Source organism: Heteronotia binoei, chromosome 21, assembly GCF_032191835.1.
Source record: "Heteronotia binoei isolate CCM8104 ecotype False Entrance Well chromosome 21, APGP_CSIRO_Hbin_v1, whole genome shotgun sequence".
Lineage (NCBI taxonomy): Eukaryota > Metazoa > Chordata > Lepidosauria > Squamata > Gekkonidae > Heteronotia > Heteronotia binoei.
Window position 1 is genome coordinate 141,998,199 of NC_083243.1, and position 21,211 is coordinate 142,019,409.

At 41.4% G+C, this 21,211-nt stretch overlaps 1 protein-coding gene across 1 annotated transcript in view; it reads left to right on the top strand.

Annotated features, from left to right (window-relative positions):
- Positions 1–21,211, top strand: part of GALNT18 (polypeptide N-acetylgalactosaminyltransferase 18) — a 555,510-nt gene that overhangs the window by 475,855 nt on the left and 58,444 nt on the right. Inside the window, exon 9 of the mRNA XM_060262088.1 lies at positions 5,345–5,440. Coding sequence (XP_060118071.1) covers positions 5,345–5,440 — 96 coding nt within the window. The remainder of the gene's footprint in view (positions 1–5,344; positions 5,441–21,211) is intronic.

The following is a 21,211-nucleotide window of genomic DNA, read 5'->3' on the forward strand; positions in this document are numbered from 1 at the left end:
AAACCATCTTGGTCTCAAAAATACATAGATTTCCTAACATAGCTTGCACGGTAATACATAACAAATTTAACATCTGTAGAATGAATTTTAACATTTATGTATTCTAATTGCATATAAGGCTCATTCTGATACACATTAAAAATTTCTTTATAGTCTTAAAAAATCACCTCTACTTTTACTTCATAATTTCCTCACTCCAACATCATATACAATATATAGATGCAAAATTAGAGTATGAAAACTAAGATTCACAAACTAAGATGCCTAATCGCAATAATAGTGCTCGCTAAGAAGACTTCTTTTTTAAAAAATAACCAGCTCAGAGTTTCATTAAATGTGAGAAGGCTTCTGACATTTTGCTAGGAATGACGTCAAATGCATCTTTGATGGATATAAATAGAAACAACCACCCCAGAAATGCACAAACACATGGCAGTGGAATAACTGAATTTTCTGTCACATACTTGTTGGATTAATCCAACATTTATTTGACAAGCATAAATTAAAAGCTCAGGTAGCCATATTTCTTACAGCAGCTCTGAAGGAAAGCTTATTTATTTTATCACAATAGTGTTTTGAAAGTAATTGGTTTTACACAGCCCTGAGGATCCATGCAGTTTTATGTCTTATACTGGATTTGCTTATAAGAAAAATAATTCAGCATTAATGAGGATATTTTGATCTGGACTCATGTCTTTTAGGAAGCTTGAGGTCCCCTTGATATTGTTACTAAAGACAGTGGAACCTCACATAAAGGGCTTCCGTTTCTTTGGGACAAAAGCAGTTTTGCCCAGGGGCTGAAGAAGATAATAAGAAAAATAATCTTAAATCCATTTATGATGTGGCAATCATAGCAAAGGCCTCTGCAGGTATACTTAAAAGGGTAGCAGTGTTATAGCAAAATAAAATAAAAGATCAGTGACACCTTAAAAATAAACAAGATTTCTTTCAATATGAGTTTTTGTGAGCCGTCACTCACTTTGTCATTTTGGGGTATTGTATCCAGCACAATTACTGATTATTCTCCTTCAGTAGGGGAAGTCATCCAAACTGATTAGATCACATCTCCTCTCACTCCAGGCAGGGCTATGCAAATTTTTATATGCCTTTCCAGGACAGAGCAAGGGTACCTTTCCAGGTTGAATAGCCCTGCCACTCCAGCAGGTCACCAGAGCTTGGCTCCACTTACCTGAGAGTTATTAAAGTGAAAATCACAACTAAGGCAGGAATATCTCACTGATCTATGTGGAGGGAGATTCCTCCAAGAAGGTACAAGGTTCTGGACTTCACAAGAATAAAAGCCATCCAAAGGAGAAGCCTTCACAATCTGAGGCTTCAGACAGGGGAGAGGTTGCACCAGGTTCCAAGGCTCCTGCTCCAGAGGCAATGGGTAGACCAGCAGAGGCTGAGGTTTTGGACTCCTCCTTGGGCCTCCCAACAACAACAGCAGCAGCACAGGTCTCCCTCCCACCTGTTGGAATGGCCAGAGGCAATTGCGAACAAGCACCAGCACATGGAAACAAAAGCAGTGGTCACGATGGACAGATTGATACCAGTTGTTTCATTCTTTGGTGAAGTGGATAAGAGGGATGTAGTGGTTAAGAGCAGTGGCTCTTAACCAGTACACCAAACCACTATGCCACTCTTACCCACTGCACCGAAGAACAAAACTGTGTTTTTAAAAGCATATGTACTCTTATTAGGATGATGTTTTGATCAGAGCATGAGATCTGCAGACCTTGACTAGCAGGAACAACATGACCTTAGCTATCCTTCCTAAGACAGCAGGACAGAAGGCTCAGCATATTCAGGGTGTGCTAGACACTCAAGCAGACTGGCTGTTGGGAGGACCTGAACCAGGCAGAATGGTCCCTGAAATCCCAAGGCTTTCAAAACATTGCAAAATGCTTTGTGACATTGGTCATGGACCTATTTGCAACATCAAGCAATCTGAAGGTTCCAAGATTTCTCTTGAGAGTCAAAGACAAGATTGCGGAAGGGATAGACACCCAGTATCACAGTTGGCCAAAAGGCCTTCTATATGTGTTTCCTCCAACTCCACTACTCAGAAGGATCCTGTGCAGAATATGCAAGAAGGCATAAGTTAGTTCCCTTCTGGCTGAGGTATCTGTGATTCTCAGAGCTGGTCCAAATGTCAGTAGCTGACCCATGGAGAATTCCAGTCAGAGAGGACTTGCTGAGTCAAGGTTCCATCCTCCATCTGAATCCAGATTAAATTGACTGCATGGAGGTTGAGTAAGATTTAAAGCATTCTGGTTTGCCTGAAGAGATCATAGACATCATGTGTCAAGCAAGAAGACTGGTGACAAGGCATATCTAGTTATACCTGGATAGCCTTCAAGAGATGGGCTGTAGTGTAGTAGGTAAATCATCTGATTCCATCTCATCAAGATATAATCACCTTTTTACAAGAGGAGTGGAAGAGGGGTCTCAGACCTAACACTCTTAAGAGGCAAGTAGCCACCATTGTAGCAGTACTTGGCAATGTGTTTAGAAGATATGGCTTCTAACAGATATATATAATTGCACCATGCAATTGGCACTTCCAGTCAAACAGAGATTTCCAGGGTTGAGACAATCAAAAGTGTTTCAGACCTTAACTAAGCCATCCTTCAAAACACTGAACTCCAAAGTGTTGAAGCTCTTACCATGGAAAGTTGCTTTCCTAATTGCCATTGCATCAGTGAAAAGAATTTCCAAGCTCAGAGCTCATTAGTTAGAAAAGAGCTATGTATGTTCCACAAAGAGTCAGTAGTGTTAGAACTGACCAGTCAATCATAACAAAAGTCAACTCAGCTTTCCATCTGAACCATCAGCTAAGCCTTCCATATTTCTGCCCTAGACCTTCACACCCAAAAGAAAAGATGTGGCATGAGCTGGATGTCAGAAGGGCTCTAAACATATGCATAAAAAGAACTGCCTCTTTCATGCTATCAGATGCACTTTTCATGTTTCATGGAATAATGAACCTAGGCAAAAAGGTTACCAAGTTGGCCATAGCTCTCTGAATTAAACTGTGTGTACAGAAGGCATATAAGATTCAGAATCTCAAGCAACCTTCAGGAATTACAGCACATTCCATGATAGCAGCTGCTGCATCGGCTGTTGTGACAGACTGCACTTATAAAAGGTTAGAAACGCTGTACAAAAAGCTAAGGACAATGAAAGGTTAATTCTTCACAGAAAAACAGGGCCTTGAGTAGCAGGCTGCTTCAAGCAATCTGATTGGCTACCATCAGCGGAGCAGAGAAAGACTTGAGAACTAGATGTTGAGGAGAATTCAGTCAAATTTCTGCCTTGATTGAGTTGAGTACTGACAGTATGATTTCAGCCTTAGTTGAGAACAGTTTAACACAGGGGGGAAATTGGCAAGAAAATTTGGGAAGTAGGCAGACTTCCATTTGGGCTAAAGAAATGGGATAGATTGTAATGTACTGAAAACCCAGACGGTTTGAAGGCAACATTCTTTATTGCGAGCACATTACAAAAGTGAGTACACGCGGCCAGGGTCCCGCATATATACATTTCCCGGGACGCCCCCCCCGGTCCGACCAGGCCAATCCTGGTCGGTTAAACTTCCCGCCACAGATGTTGAGGGGCGGGGCCACTGGCGAGCCACATCCGGGAACCCGAGGGTCTCCTTTAGGTGACTGTAATGTACTGAAAACCCAGACGGTTTGAAGGCAACATTCTTTATTGCGAGCACATTACAAAAGTGAGTACACGCGGCCGGGGTCCTGCATATATACATTTCCCCGGATGGCCCCCCCGGTCCGACCAGGCCAATCCTGGTCGGTTAAACTTCCTGCCACAGATGTTGAGGGGCGGGGCCACTGGCGAGCCACATCCGGGAACCCGAGGGTCTCCTTTAGGTGACCATCGCCATGCGGCCCGGCCACTTATGAACAATACATAACATAGATCATCTAGGGAGATGAGAATTTCCCTACCCAGTCAAGCAGGGAGTTAACACTGACGAGTGAAGAGATCCTTGGTTTGGTGGGGTTAGAAACTACCTGTAGAAACCTTGAGTCAGTTAAAAACTCAAGACGAGTACTAGCGTTTCAAGAGAAGGGGTTTGGGTACTGGAGAGAGTATACCAGCCTACTGTAAACCAAAAGAATTAGAGAATACTCAAAGACAGTAAACTCAAGTGTTTGGAAAAACACTGAAACAAAAAGCCTCTCAACATAAAGGTTCAAGTAACTGTGAATAGTTCAAGAAATTTTCATTAGCCTGAAATACAGAAATGAAAGTCTGTCTGCGTACTGTTTTACCTCAGAGTTATCTATATTGAGTTACCTCAGAAATTTCAACCCTTGATTTCACCTGACCACTCCCTTCTATGTTAAATAAAATATTTCGTTATTTTTGAATTTCAGAACTCCTTGAATGCCATTTAAGTTGATCAAGTTAAAATGGGCTCCTTATTCTTCCCCCAAGTTCCTGAGCCAAAATATTGTACTGTGACAGAGTGAGACAGCCAGATTTCTTCAGCAAGGAAGAAAACACATTACAAGGGTGGCTCAGTCAGCAAAAAGGAAAGAAAAATGGAGGGTAAATCTTGCCTCTGAGGGAGGGAAGTGGACAGGGGTGTCATGGCTATCTTTGTCACTCGAGCTCCAATCAAGGAAATTTAGGGTGACAACCTGGACATAATTTGCAACCTTTGTGAGACAGTATAGAATTCTATAGAGGCTTCATTTGGAAGTAGGATTCTCCGACAGGTGTTGGACTACTAATTTAGTAGTGTTTATCCCACCCTGTGCTTAGCTTGGTTACATAGACAGTTTGGATGACTTCCCTCATGGAAGGAAAACAAAACATTGGACTTACCTAAAGGTTTCTTCTCTCCAGTGTGGCAAAGTCATCCAATTCTCCCACTGCACAGACACACACACAAAAAGAGGGAGAATGAGTTTTTAATGTTCCTGTTAATGAATTCTAGTTAAGAAAATTATTAAAGTTACTACTCAAGTCATGTGATACTGGAACTGAGCTATTTTATGTCTGGAAGAGCACCCTTGCTCTGTTATGGAAAGGCATACAAAAATTTGCATAGCCCTGCCTGGAGAGAGAGTAGGTGTGACCTAACCAGTTTGGATGACTTTGCCCCGCTGAAAAGAAGAAATCTTCAGGTAAGTCCAGTGTTTCGTTATGCAGTACTGCATTATACTTTAATACTAAGTGTTTAAGCTTTGGGCTTTCCCTCCTCCATTGCTTAAAATGTTATTGCAAAGACATAGTTGTGATCAAATATAACACTATCCTCGGCCTACTTTTATTTTCTGTTTATCTTTTTGTGCTTCTCTTTATTCTGTAGCTGCAGAATTCCCTAAAAAGTGATTTGTGCCTTGATCAGGGGCCAGACACAGAAAATATTCCCATCATGTATATCTGCCATGGAATGACACCACAGGTTAGTGAGACTAATGATCTTCTATCTTGCTGCTGTTTTTAGTTGGTTGTGTGGGAGGAACCATATCGTAATTGTCTGTGGGTTTTTCCCTCTACTACAATACCTCCTTTGGCTGTTTACTACCTTTTTTTTTTTTTTAATGGCAACAGTAGTTGCTCCTTGATGTGAAAAATCGCTAGTATATTAATTAGTCATGGTGCCTCATTTATTCTGGAAAGATCTGAGCAAAAGAAATTATATAGGGCTATATTTACCAAGAACTGTTGGCATACACTTTTATTATTGATCTTTTAAAATGTGAATGGGACGGTAAATATTCAAGGACATTTATTTCCTCTCTTGAATTGCCATACCTTTGCATTTCCGCAATGTGTTTTTTTAAACAAAATAAACATCTGTTAACTCCTTGAAGTAAGAGTTTAGAATGCACGTTGCTTCTTTGACTAATTATCCACCAGTACATACTAAAGAAAATTGATATTGTAGCTCTTTCTGGTCTACAAAACAAACACTACTAACCCAGAAAAGTTTTAAAACTAAGCCTTGACAGACCAGATGCTCTGTACTCTCCTGCTTTGCACAGGTGTCCTTTAACTTGTGGTATCAGGTGCGGGGGGGGGGGGGCTTAGGAGGCTGTTGGCTCGGGGGAAAAGAAGAGAGTTATGCCTGCAAAAGTCAGCTTTACATGTGAAGTATGATGCTATTTTTTAAAAGCATGTTTATGTGTATATTGTTGTATATTTATCACCTATCTCTGATTTTTTTGAATTTGTGAGATTCATTTAATAATAATAATAATAAGTTTTTATTTATATCCTGCCCTCCCCGCCGAGGCAGGCTCAGGGCGGCTTACAGAACATTTTATGAATATTTGTATGATGAAATACTGTCTTTTAAAAATTATTTAACAAAATATTAAAGTTGTAAAATAGAACTGTTTTGTGATCCATAATAATAACTGGAATAATTAATTGCTTAACATCAAAATCTTATGTGGGCTTTGATGTTGCCATACATCTGTCAATGACCAGATGAATATACTCCAAAGGAGAATATACATATATAGTAAACAAATCTATAGCAAAAGATAGCCCTGAGATATGCCAGGAGAGGAGGTGGCTGAGAGGTGATATGATCAGCATCTTCAAGAACTTGAAGGGCTGTCATCTACAGGATGGTGTGGAATTGTTTTCTGTGGCCCTGGAAGGTAGGACCAGAACCAATGGGTTGAAATTAAATCAAAAGAATTTCAGGCTCAACCTTAGGAAGAACTTCCTAACCATTAGAGTGATTCCTCAGTGGAACAGGCTTCCTTGGGAAATGGTGGGCTATCCTTCCTTGGAGGTTTTTAAACAGAGGCTAGATGGCCATCTGACAGTGATGAAGATCTTGTGAATTTGGGGTAGGTATTTGTGGGTTTCCTGCATTGTGCAGGGGGTTGGACTAGATGACCCTGGAGGTATCTTCCAACTCTAGGATTCTATGATTCTATTATTCTAAACTTAATTCTATTTTTTTCAGAGCTTAAAGTCAAAGAGAAGCTGCGTGCCTTGCATTTCCACCTTTACTAGAATTTGGGTTATTTACTCACTGCCTTTAATATTGGTCACTGTGGTGGAGATTTACTTGAGTAAATTATGAATGATGAAGAAAAAATATTTGAGAGCCCCATCGATCACAATTACAAGCTGCACAGGCTATAGTTTTTCTCCCCCTCCTTTAATTATATTGATAACCAGTGTTTGCCTGAGGACCTTTAGTGTTCTCCAAGTAATCAACAGCCTCTTGTGTAGTTCTCAAGTTACTGACAGTCATTATTCTTACCTTCTGAGATTATTCTCTAACTCAATTTTGATGAATTGTCCATCTGCAGTAATGATGCTGCTGGAAATACACCACTGCAAATTCAAACTGGAAATTTTTGATAATAGTTCAGACACATACAAATAGGTCTCCTTCATTTAGCATCATTTTGCATTTAACTGAATTATTTTAGGAGCAAGTGCAATGTAAATTAGAAAACTGTTGCCCGGTTTTGTACTTCTGCATAAAGAAACAAACCCAGTTTTGAGGCTTGGCTCTGTATTCTCATTAGCCCCATTCAGTATCTATAGAGCAATATTCATTCCCTGAAAGTGAAGAGGAGGGGGGGAGTTGTGCAGTAGAGAAGAATAGATTTACAGCAGGGTGAGGGATAGCCAGAGTTGGAACAAATCCCCTTTTCAAAGGCTTCTCTCTTTGTCATTTCACTCAGGTTCATGAAATGATGGGACAATGTTAAGCTTACTATTTATTTCTGAGCTGATGCATAAAGAATACACATTTGACATTCTGCAAATAAATGCTGTAATCAGAATCAAATAATTAGTTAATCCTTCCTTTAAAGGAGCCTGTCTTTTGTCCCTCTTCTTGCATAGGAAAGTAATATTTTTGCCTTTTCAGAAAGGATAAGACATTCTTAAAGAACTAAAACTCCCATTGGAAGTTTTTCTCAATATGGAGCTCTGTCTGCTAGTTACCAGTCGTGTTTTAGTATTTGTAAAAAACATGCACTCAAGATTCTTCTGCATTACACAGTGGATAATAGAAATCTAGTTCATACCATGCTTTTGTCCCAGATAAGACCTGGGGGTGGCATCCTCAGGCAGGAAATCATTGCAAACCAGGATGTGATGGCTGTAGCCACAGCAATTCACGAGGGTCCAGCAGTAGCAAAAAGTGTGATGAATGAATGCATGGTCTGTCTCTTTGTGTAATGTGGTTCACCTTGATGTCTTCTCAGCTATTGTAGGCATGTATGTGAAACAAACTTTGTGTGAATCTCCCCAGGAAATGTTGTTCCTGAGAATGAATCTCCTACATCACATGTTGCATTGCTGATTTTCAGCTATTTAACTCTGTTCAAATATAATTGTTTGGCTTAGCTATATGATACTTATTGATCCCCCAAGATTTCATAGAAATAATAATAATTATTATTATTTTAATTATTTTATTGGATTTATAACCTGCTCTCTCAGAGAGTGGCTCAGAATGGCTAGCATCAGTTTATAAAATATACAGCATTCTAAAATATTAAGAAGTACAAAAATGCACTAAAGATTATAATAATGGCAATAAATACATTAAATATAGCCACTGTACAGTAAAAAGATGGCATAAAATCCTACGGAGGAGCAATATATATTTGTCTGATTAGAAGAAAATGGGGAGGGAAGAGAGGAGAAGGAGGGGGAGGCCAATCCTAGATGAAACCTGTCATGAGCTGGGGCCAGGCCAGGCGAAGTCCAGGGGCAGTCCAAGGTCTGTAACCAGTGAGCAAGAGTGTCCAAGGTGCCAAAGCCAAATCATCATCCAGGTATCATAGGTCAGAGGTTCAGAAGCCGTAGTCAGGGGGTCCAGAAGTCAAGCCAAGGTCAGGAGGTCCAAAGTCAAAAGCTGAAGTGGATGCTAGGACATCAGGTAGATGACTAGTTGCTTCCACAAAGCCTTCTCTCAAAGCCTACAGCTATATAGCCCTCTGCTGTCTGTTGCCCATTTGGGCTAATTGCTGACTCAGAGGGCAGCCAGGATCCTGCTGGGACTCAAGCACCCTCACTCCTAGAAGGGCCAGAATCCTTTCAAAACTCAGGGCTCAGGGAGCGTCTTGCTTGTGAGCGTGCCACCCTCCTCCGATCCCTGAGGTCCTGACGAAGGCGGTCACGCACACGAGCCACCCAAGAGGGCGAGGCAGGGGGGCTTGGATCTTCTCCAGCAGGAGGCAGGGGCACTGGTGCAGGTGGCAGGGGCACAGTTTCTTCTGCAGGCTCGGCTTCTTCTGCAGGGCTCCCAGCACCCATGACAAAACCTGTCAGAAAGGAGCCCGTTGCTGCCATCAGCCATAAGCTTAGCAGAACAACTCTGTTGTGCAGGCCCTGCAGAACTGTAACAAGTCCTGCAGGGCTGTGATCTTTCCCAGAAAAGTGTCCTCTGGTTGAGGACAGCCAGATGCTCTTTGGGCCAGGGGTCACCAGCAGATTTTGATCACTGAAGCATAACACTCTTTGGGGGACATACCAGGAAAGGCAGTCCTGAAAGTATGCTGGTCCCAGACCATTTAGGGCTTTAAAGGTCAACACCAGCAAAACCTTGAACTTGATCTAGACTTCAAGTTGGAGCCAGTACAGCTGGTAGAGCAGTAATTGGATATGTGCTCTAAAGGACATTCCTGTCAGAACCCTTGCAGCTGCATTCTGGATCCTTTGCAATTTCCAGATCATTCTCAAGGGTAGCCCTGCATAGAGTGAGTTTCAGTAGTCCAGCCTGGAGGTGACCATTGCATGGATCACTGTAGCTGGGTCAAAGGAAGACAGAAAAGGAACCAACTGCTTAACTTGGTGAAGATGGTAAAATGCCAGCTTAACATTTGTGACCTCAGCCTGCATTGAAAGGGAGGCATCCAGGATCACCCTCAAACTCCTGACAGACAGTCCAGATGTTGATGGCATCCTGTCAAGAGTCAGGAGTTGGCAATCCATCCTGGCATCTTCATTAATTTCAGTGGGATTTTCTTCTGTGCTTTATACTGCACCCTTTCTTGGCTGAGATCTGCTATGGGCCCTGATTTTTGGAAACTGCAGAAGAAGCAGCTCATAGCAATAAGGAAACTGTGTATGACTTCTTGCTTCCTATACCTGTCAGTCCCAGCCAAGACTTCCCTTATTCACTCAAACTAAGGGAAGACTCAGTGGGCATGTTTCCATTGCATGTTAGTCAAAAAATGCACATTTTGCATTCTGCCTCTTTACCATAAAGACCTGTAGTACAATTTTAAACATGTATATTCAGAAGAAAATCATACTGAGTTCAATGGGACATACTCCCTAGTGAATGTGTTCCCAACTGCAGTCTCCAAGACTTCCTTTAAAAAAAAAAATAAAGCTAGAATTCTGGCCAAATAGGCATGCCCAGATTGCAGGTATAACCACCCTTTCTGACTCCCCAATTTTAAATGGAGGAGAGAATGCCATAAAATTAACATGCACATGTGGGTCCTAATTAAATAAGTATTCAGGGGTGTGGTGGATTTTTTTTTTTTTGCTTCATTTGATTTGCAATTTCATACAGTTCATTCCATGAGAGCTCCTAAGGATAAATGTTCAGCATCACACCTGCATTTTTGCTGATTTGCAACAAATCAGGAAGGAATATAGTGAAGGCAGGCTGGTTCATCATGAAGGGTGGCTACTTAGAAGACAGCAAGTGCCCTTTATTATCTTTAATAACTTGTTCTTTGTTTTGTGTTTATCTGAAAAGATAAAAGATGGGGTCCAGTGGAATCTGGCTAGACCCATAGCTTTCAGTATAGGCAAAGGTATTCCTGAATTTGCCAGGACCTGCTGTTTGCTGGCATGTTTTGGGCCTGCTTCACTAATAATATAAGGCCTCTGATTGATGAAGGTTGAAGGTGTTTCAGGTCTTCCCAGTGTTGCATATAACAACTCTCTAGTGCTATTTCAGTGGTGAAAAATGGCAACAGGGAGGGTAATTCTCCTTCCCCATAGTCCCAGTGTACACTTCAGCACTGTGCTGTCATTATGTTGCATTAGGGTTGCCAATCCCCAGGTGGGGACAGGGGATCCCCTGGTTTGGAGGCCCTCCCCCCACTTCAGGGTTGTCAGAAAGCGGGGGGAGGGGAGGGAAATGTCTGCTGGGAACTCTATTATTCCTTATGGAGATTTATTCCCATAGAAAATAATAGTGAATTGATCCGCGGGTATCTGGGGCTCTGGGGGGGTTTTTTGAGGTAGAGGCACCAGATTTTCAGTACAGCATCTAGTACCTCTCCCCAAAATACCCCCCAAGTTTCAAAAAGATTGGACTAGGGGGTCCAATTCTATGAGCCCCAAAAGAAGATGCCCCTATCCTCCATGATTTCCTATGGAAGGAAGGCATTGAAAAGGTGTGCCGTCCCTTTAAATGTGAGAGCCAGAACGCCCTTTGGAGTTCAATGATGCTTGTCACAGCCTTGATCTTGGCTCCACCCCTAATGTCTCCTGGCTCCACCCCCAAAGTCTCCTGGCTCCACCCCCAAAGTCCCCAGATATTTCTTGAATTGGACTTGGCAACCCTATGTTGCATACCTAAAACACCTCTAGTAGAGGATAAAGAAGACTCTTTCTTTCTCTGTTTTAAATATTTCTGTCCCACGCTCTCTATTTAAAGAGTATCTGAAATGAAGCACTGACAAGAATAAATGTTCTGCTTCCCTTTAATGCCACTCATATATGGTTTGGCTAGAAACTAAACAGAATAAACCTTTTAAATACTTTTGATTTTCAACCCAATTGTTAAAAAGCTCAGTAATTACAGAATATTACACACATTTACAATAATATTCCAGATGCTGGCAGCACTCAACATATTACAAGGAATTAAAAAAGCTACTTGATATTTTATGGGTCACATTCACTAACAGGCAATTTAACATTTGGGTCAAATGGACTGACACAATATACAGACACCATAATTATATAAAATACTTGACTACCTCCTTTATATTTTCTCAAATTTGTGACCTTTTATTCATGCATCTCTGGGAAAAAAAAGTAATTTTTGTCAGTTCCATAATTTATCTACTAGATGTTTTACTCTCTGTTATTCAACATGGTTTGTAATAATTTTTACAAGGCATTTCATATTAACAAAAACTAAATTCCTAATGAATTTGACATAATTGAAACAAGCTTTAGGGTTGCCATCCTTCAAGTCATGGCTAGAGATCTCCTGGGATTACAGCTGATCTCTAAGAAATCCATTCACCTGGAGAAAATGGAAAATTTGGAAGATGAACTCTGTGGCATTATACCAGGATTCCTCCCACTCAAAAAAATCTCCAGGTATTTCCCAACATGGAGCTGGCAACTGTAGCTTTGATCAGACAACAGCCAAATCTTTTACCCTTATTTTCACAGAATCAATGTGAATGTTGATTTCAGTTTCACCTGAAGTCTGAGCTTCACTTTGTTCAATGCTAGTAGAAGCTTATAATTTCATTTGAGTATATAAGGAAGTTTCAAGTTGAAGAGTTTCAGAAATCATTTTTTGCAGAGAAATGTGCCACTGCAGTGGTGTTTCCATAGGAAATGGATGTTGCTTCAGTGTACAGCACATATTTTGTATGTAGAAAGTCCCAGGTTTAATCTCTGGTATCTCTATGAATGGGTCTAAAGTCACAGGTATAGAAAGAGCTAGAATCAGAGAATGCTGCCATGTAGAGTAGAAAATTTTGGCTTACATGATGTAGTGGTCAAGCTCAAGGTAAAGAAGTTCCAGATACTATACTCCACTTTGAGAAGAAAAATTTGGAAGTAACACCATAAGTTTCATTAGGCTTGCACATTGACTGGGCTCCCTGCTTAGCCATAGACATAGCTGTAGAATTATATGACGAAGGCATTTAAAGAGTCTTTTAAAATGCCCTTTTCAAACTGTGCCATGGTGCAATTTGGCAAGTGAACTCAGAAGGCATTTAAAGAGCTTTTCTCTTTAAATGCCTTCTGACTAGCTCACTTGCTGAGTCGTGCCACTGCCAGGTGGTCCTACAGGTAAGTGGGTCCCTGGCTGCTCAGGCCTTAAAAGTTAGAACTATCACCTTGAATCACATTTGGAACCCTATCAGCAGCCAGTACAGTCTGCAGAGAACCAACTGAGTGTGTGCCCATGCAGGTATCACAGAAAGCAGGTCCGCTGCTGCATTCTGCAGCAGCTGTAGCTTCTGGATCAGGTACAAGTTACAATAGTCTAATCTGGAAGTGACCATTGCATGGATCACAGTAGCCAAGTCATGAGGCTAGTTGCCGAACCTGCCAAAGTGATCACTCTGAAGACCTGAGAACAGGGCCATTCATTTTTCTTTGTTCCACTTCAATGAGAAAATGAATTGTAAAATTATATTATTCTAGGTCAGAAGGAATTATCTCATGCCCATCAACTCCAAAATCACTGTAAGGATATGCTGGATTGTGTGCATCTGTCTGCAAGTGAGTGCTCAAGCATGTGCATATAGAAAATCGAGCATTGTATGTTTCATGCAAATATCTGTGACTGGTGAAAGAAATTATTTATTTTGGTCTGAAACTCAGTTTATAATGCTGCATGAGACACAGTTTTTGGATGAGTTTAATCTATTTGTAACTTTTAAATTATGATAATACATACCAATCTCTTTTTATAATTATACTTTGAAGCTATGTTTTATGTTAATTGATACAATAAACAATAACATTTAAAATACAAGTGAAATCTGACTTGGAATTACTTGGAATTTTTCATCCATCGTTTTGACTTCAGAGATCCTTGTTTCAGTTTTGCTTCTCATTTCGTAAAATGGCTCTGTGGTTATTTTGGGGCTCTCTTCTGTTCTTTTACCCTCAGGTTGATGCATAAATGATAAACATTGTGAGTATCATTATTATTACCAATGAAGAATTATTACTTCTGTAATTGGTAGTGGAGGCAGAAAGAACACTGCCAGCTTTTTGCCTCAATTAAGCAGACAATAAGGACCATTTTACTCCTATACTCCTCTACCAGTCATTTAAGGAACAGTAACGTAGCACAAGCACAAGAATTTTAAGGACTAGTTATTTCAAAGGTGTGAACAGATAGAAGAAAAAATAGGATTAGGGCTGAACATTTATGCTTTGTTTTTGCAGATATGTGATGGATGGTTTCCAGTTCCACCCTCCAGGAGCCTCTGTCAGTCACTTTAAAACAGTGGACTGAAATGTTGAAAAAGGGGGGGAGGATATGGAAGAAGATGGCAGTTTAACGGCTTTTCTGCATTCTCATTTTCCTTGTTTGTGCATTCCTGTTGCTTGGGGGAGGTCCACATGTGTTTTGCTTCCTCTAGTGATTAATTCAATGTTACGTCATGTTATGCCCAGCATATTTCCCTGCAGATTTAAACTGCTGTTTTTATGTTGAACATTACGTGATGAATTGACCACTAGATGGCCCTATATGCTGGCCACCTCGCAAAATTGAGGGTTGTTAGATTTTGGTGGGAAGGGGATTAGGAGGTCTGTTGATTAGTCAGACTCAGGAAGTCCTTTAAGACCCTTAGGTATTTTGAAGATGGGTAGGGTTTGGGTGATGTTCCTGTCAAAAACCATTAAAAGTTAAAAGCCTTTCCGTTCCATGTTATAAGTCTAAATCAGTCAAACAAGAAACCTGCTTCCTGACTGTGACCCCTTTCAAACTGCTTTTGTGTTCTGTTTTAGTAACTTGTTGCTAATGGTTTTTTCCCTGTCATTTCAGACAGACTCATTTTAGGAACCAGTTGCTAATGAAATTTATTTACCTATTCATACAAACCTGCTGGTGTCAGATTACCAAAGCATGGTTAAACCACTTTTGAGGGAAACTGCTTTCTTTATCTACCCCTTCATTGCAGTTCTGAATCACTGTGGTGCATCATTTAAAATGTCCTTAGCATTTCCTACAATGCCGCTTCCCCCCCTTTCACCATGCCATCTTCTGACTTTTTTTTTATGTTCGAAATTGAGTATTATAGTGCCAAACCATTGTAGTACTTCAGGGTTATAGCAGCACCACTGAGATGCCTTGACTCCATTGACTCCAATGGAGTCAAGGCATCTCTGTGTTGCTGCTTTAGCACTGAAGTGCCATATTGGTTTAGTGCTATAGCGCTCAACTTGGAACATTAAAAAGAAGTCTGAGGAAGATCACATGGCAAAAAATGACAGGGGGAAAGTGTCACTGTTTGAAATTACCATAGCGCTTCACAGATGGCTCATTAACAGAAGGAAATTCACTGTATGAAACCCCCATCCCTGTATCACTTTACTTAAAATCATGCCAATAACAAGTAACATCCAGTTTTGAATGCTAATGTAAAAAAGGCCCCTGACACTTTCTCAGGTCTCAGGTAATTTTGTTACTATAATACTGAGAGAGCAGGAATAAAGAAACACAAAGAAACCGTCAAGTTACACATACCACTGAAGAAAATCTGTCAATTGTTTCTGTCATAACCCTGCTCTGGGTTTGTGTGCTTACATGCTTGTGATATGTTCATGTAAATATACAGCATGTTCCTCTTCTTTGTGCCACCATCCCAAGTTTAAAATCCAGCCTTCCATGCTACCAGTGACCTGGGAAACTCTAGCAGAGACTGCCTCTGAGCATGTGCAAAGGGCAGACTTTCCCAATTACTTCAGCTCTTCTTTTGTGCATGCATATTTAAGCATAAGCAAGTGATTAAGGCACTCAAGGAGGATTTTGAATCACAGTCTACTCTCTTAGAAAGGAAAGCTTTGTTGCTACAAATAAAGCTAGAGCACAATATGTGGAAAATACTATCAAACCTACTTGTTACAATGGAAAAGAATAGTAAAAACATATAACTAAGCTAGACTTAACAACACAGAAAAGTTAACTCCAACATCCCTTTTTGGATGTCTGTGGAGAAAATGCAAATCCCAGCATTTGAACAATGGATGTTACCAATCTAGATTCAGGGTGAACCCCAATCTCAGAATCAACCAAGGATTCATGTCTCACACATCTTAATACCTTGATCATATTTTAAAACACCTATCCATCTTGCCCTTCCTGGCAAGTAGAACAAACAGTTATATCTCTTTAGAAACATATCCCTGTTTTCTGACTCTTTGGGGCATGGGGGCTGCTAACAGACAGGCAGTTTGGGGCACATGGGAGGCATCCCAAATCAGGCTGCCTCAGAAAAATGCATCCTAAACTATCCACATGCTTCCCTGCAAGCTGTCCCCATCTTGTCTACAGGGTGATTTGGCTTGATTGGACAGCTGTTGCACACCATCCCCTGTAGCTTGGTTTGGGCTTCTTTTTTTTCCTCCATTCATTTTTTGGTTATGCGCATGAGTACTCATGTGCCCATGCACTTGAAATCAATATATATTTTTAACAAAAAAGGCCAGAAGTGGCTTGGGGTGGCTTGGCAGGTTCACACCACCAAGTCACCTTGCTTGCGCACTTCCGCATCCAGATGCTGAAGAGGCAACTGGCGTGCAGCTTCAAAAGTGGTAGCTTTTTTAGCTGTTCTGAGGACACTGGAGGACAGGTTGAGTACAGGATGAGGGCAGGTGGCAGATTTGCTTGTTTGGACTGATTTTTCTACTCAGCTTTGGAGGCGTCTCTGGGTCACCTCAAACTGCCTGTCTATTAGCAGCCTTCCATGGGACAACAGGCTGTTATCATATCATAGAACTCTCCAGTGAACTTCAACGCACCTTATATCTCCAGGATATGACAGTTTCCATTTAGTTTACCTTGTAGTTCATTCAAGACAATAATCCCTATAGATATAAAAGGCAAGCTGTCTTGGTGACAACTCACCTACCCTCCCATTGGCTGAGCTGCATATTGCTCAATCTTGATAGAGAAGAACCCTACCCTTCAACCCTGGTCAGACAAGGATTGGGCCACTGGGGAAGCTGCCTTTGCCAATGACTCACTTTTCCCTCAGTGGCTAGGCAACCACAGTATACCAAACTTGGTTCTGTCAGTAAAAGGCAGCAGGAGGAGACCCTTTCCAAGCCTATTTTGGTCTTTCAGGGAGAACTCATTGGGGACAGTCCTGATTAGGGTTGCCAGCTCAAGGTTGGGAAATTCCTGGAGACTTTGTGGTGGAGTCTAAGAAAGCCAGAGTTTGGGGAGGGATGAGGCCTCAGCTGAATATAATGCCATAGAGTCCACCCTCTGAAGCAGTTATTTTCTCCAGGAGGAAAAAGATCTGTTGTCTGGAGTTCAGTTGTGATACCAAGAGATCTTCAGGCTCCACCTGGAGGTTGGCTACCCTTGGCCTGGCAGCACCCTCTGGGTGACTTGATGCCACCTGACTGGCATGACTTAACTGGGGCTGGCTGCTTGCTCCTGTTCCGCAGCAGCCCCCCTATGGCAGCCAGTGTGGTGTAGCAGTTAGGGCTTCAGAGCAGGTTCTGCCCAAGTCAGGTTCTTGCTGTGAAAGCTGACTGGGTGATTTCAGACCATTCACAGACTTTCTACCTAAGCTCCCTCACAGGGCTGTTGTGGGGAGAGGAGAATGATGTGAACTGCAAGGAGAGGGGAGGAGATGGAAAGCTGAAGTCAGATCACTTCCCCTACAGAAAACAGCTACCTTAAAGTGCATACTCTATGGTATACCATAACACAACCATGCCAAGCTGAAGAGACAGATCACACCACAAGCACACACTGATGCTAAATGCCATGAGGCTGAATATAATAGAAAGTATTCTCTGTGTTACAAAACAATGTCAAAATATAATTGCAATAATCTCCATTACAACAGTATATTACAATGCAATATAAATTCCAGTGACAAAATACCATCCGAAGTGCAGAACTTCACTACTGTCCATAAGATGATATCAAATTCATTTAGTACAATACAGTCCAATGATGATGCAAAACCGATCCATTCTCGTCCTGGATCCTTATGATCCTTCCTCTGGGACCATCTTCTTGATTTTGAGTGCTGAAGTCTGATGGTGCTTTATTTCCTTACTATTCACTGTTTCCCAGGCTTTCTCTAATTTATTTCTTTATCAGAATGCTACTGTTCTTTTTCCATCTTTCAGCATTTCATTAATCACTGCAGCATAATAATAAAAGAAACCAATTACAATATTCAGTCTAACAAAATAGTCCCTCAGAACAATATGATAAGATGGTGTAGCACAACAGTATAGCAAATCAGTGCAGTAGGATAGTACAGTAGGGGAGGCCAACCAATCTAATGGATAGATCCGCCTCACCCGAAGACCTGGCAGAACAGCTCTGTTTTACAGGCCCTATAAAAGGCTAGGAAGCCACGTAAGACCCGGATCTCCATAGGGAGCTGATTCCACCCGGTTGGGGCCAGGACCGAGAAAGACCTGGCCCTGGTAGAGGCAAGACGGGCATCTCTTAGGCCAGGGACAGTCAGCCTATCTTGGGAGGCCAAACAAAGTGACCTCCGGGGCATATACAGGAAGAGATGGTCCCGCAGGTATGTTGGTCCCAGGCAGCGTTAGGCTTTAAAAGTCAAAACTAACACCTTGAAACGCATCTGGTACTCTATAGGCAGCCAGTGCAGACCGCAGAGCACCAACTACACACTCACTCATACAGGTGATGCAGTCATCAGGTGAGCTGCCGTGTTCTGCACTCATTGCAGTTTCTGGATCAGTTTCAAGGGCAAGCCAGCGCAGAACGAGTTACAGTAATCTAGTCTGGAAGTGACTATTACATGGGTCACTGTGGCCAGGTCTTGGGGGGATAGATATGGTGCTAGCTGCCTGATCTGCCATAGATGGTAGAAGGCAGACCCAGCAGCTGCTGTGACCTGAACCTTCATAGAGAGTGAGGCATCGAAGATCACTGCCAAACTCTTCAACTGTTGAGTCGGCACTAAAACAGCACCATCCAAGGCTTCCTTCCTTCCTTCCTTCCTGCCTGCCTTCTCTACTTCTCTGACCTACAGGTCTTGAGTAGTATCAATCAATCTTCACTAAGGATAAGAGGAAGAAGGAAGGATTCAAGACATAGAGGGCAGGCTGCACTAGATTAGAGAATTCTGGTGGATAACCTAGTTGGTCTGAAGCAGCAGAACAAAGATTGAGTCCAGTGTCACTTTTAAGAACAACAAAGTTTTATTCAAGACGAGGGATGGGCACAGAATGCAAAAATGGTGTTTTGTTGCATGTTGTATTTATTAGATTACCCAAATCAGTGGTTTGGTTCGGTTCATGTTTCCCCTTCCAGATTTCCTGAACAATTTGTGTTTTGTTGGTTCATTCAGTTTGGGAAGGGCTAGAACAGCCCCCAAGTGGTCTAGAGATGCCAAAGTTATGGCAAACTCTTCAGCAGACTCTCTATCAGCTTTCCAAGTTTGGTACAAATTGGATTTGGGGGGGGGGCTGAGCTGCAGCCCCCCAAAGCCCCCAGTAAACTGCTCTCCTAGGAGCTGGAGAAAGAAAGGGAAGCCACCCTGCAGCTTCCAGTTGGTTTCACCCCCAGGAAGCTTGGAAACTGACTAGATGCTGCAGCATCTAGACAGTTTCACAGCAGTCATTTGAGAATTATATTGTGCAAGAGTTATTATTTGAAAATTATATTGTGCAAGAGTATACTGGGCATCTGCAAGAGTAATATTTATTCAGCTTATGAAAAAGTTGTATTCAGCGAAACGTATTTCAAGCTGACAATCACGTGAAGGCAAACTTCCCTTTGGAGCCGATTTTTGCGGATAGACTCGGTGTTAGAAATTTATTTGGGATTTTCTACAACCATTCAAGGACTGAGAACTCTTCTGGAGTCACGCAGTGAAACTGACTTGTTCTTTAAGGGACTCTGTGCTTTTCAATTTTTGTAATTGTTTTGTTGATATACTGATGCTTGTATAGTTTTAAAAAGGTTTTGAGTGTTTCTACTTTAAGGAAGTGTTAAGTGTATGTTTCAGGCACAGTTGTTTGCTGTCTGCAAAACAAAACAAACATGAACCAAACAACATGCCAAGAAAAAAGGCTGGTTTATTTTGTGTTCAGGTGTGGTGGGATCAGACAAACCAGTTCAGAACAAATCACAAACTGGCCATTTTTAGCAGGAATCCTGATTTGTGGTTTGGTTTGTGCTCATCCCTCTTCAAGATATAAGCTTTCATGTGCACATGAAAGCTTATACTTTCAATAAAACTTTGTTGGTCTTAAAGGCGTCACCAGACTGAAACTTCATAGTAGAGAAAATTTCTTGTCACAGGCTATCCAAGCTCCCTTGGCCTGAACATTCAATGAACAAAAAATGTAGTGACTAAAGTATTTAAGGAAGCTTATTTTGCTGGTATTAGGTGGTATTATACGTTCTCCTTTAGCCTCCTTATGCTCTGGACATTCAAACAGGACATGCTTCACAGTTTCTGTGATCCCTAAACCACAACTGTAGCATCTGTCTGAAAATGATATATCTAATATATGGCCTTTGGAAATCGTGGATGGTACTGCATTTAGTCTTGCAAACATAATTGTTGACTTGTATCTTGGAACTGTAAGGTTAGACAAATATTTTAGGATTGTAAAGAGCTGAGATACTCATATCGAGAGTAAAGTAAACACATCTAGTCCAGCAGATGGCACTATTGATATCAGTCTCCATAGTCAAATACTTAATAGTTTTACAAGCAGGGATCTTCTTACAGGGCCTACTAGAAGCTCTTGGAGGATTGGCTACAGCAGGGGGGTGTAGCCTAATATGCAAAGCAGTTCCTGCTACAAAAAAGCCCTGCTTACAAGCTAGGAGCCACCACAACACAGAAACTACTTTCTCTGGGCATTGTAGAATATTCATTTTTTTCTCTTATAGCCAGATTCCATGAACTGGATAAATGGCCTTGTTTCAGGTAATACAATGTTATTAACCTTAGAGAACATCATTTTAAGTTTAATATTTAACACCAGTATCCAAGTCTTAGATGTAGTGGAAAGTTGGCCAAGTTCCAGAATAAAAAACAGTACCAGCCATATATTTCAGGATCCCACAGATTTAATGTAAAAATTGTATTAGCAGCCAATCTATAGTCCAGGGATGGCCAAACTTGCTTAACCTAAAAGCCACATAGAATAAACAACAGATATTTGAGAGCCACAAAACATGAACATCAGATGTTTGAGAGCCACAAGGAAGGAAGGCAAATAGATGGCGGTAGAAGTGGAAAGAAAGCAACTTTAAATGCATTGTCCAAGCCACCAG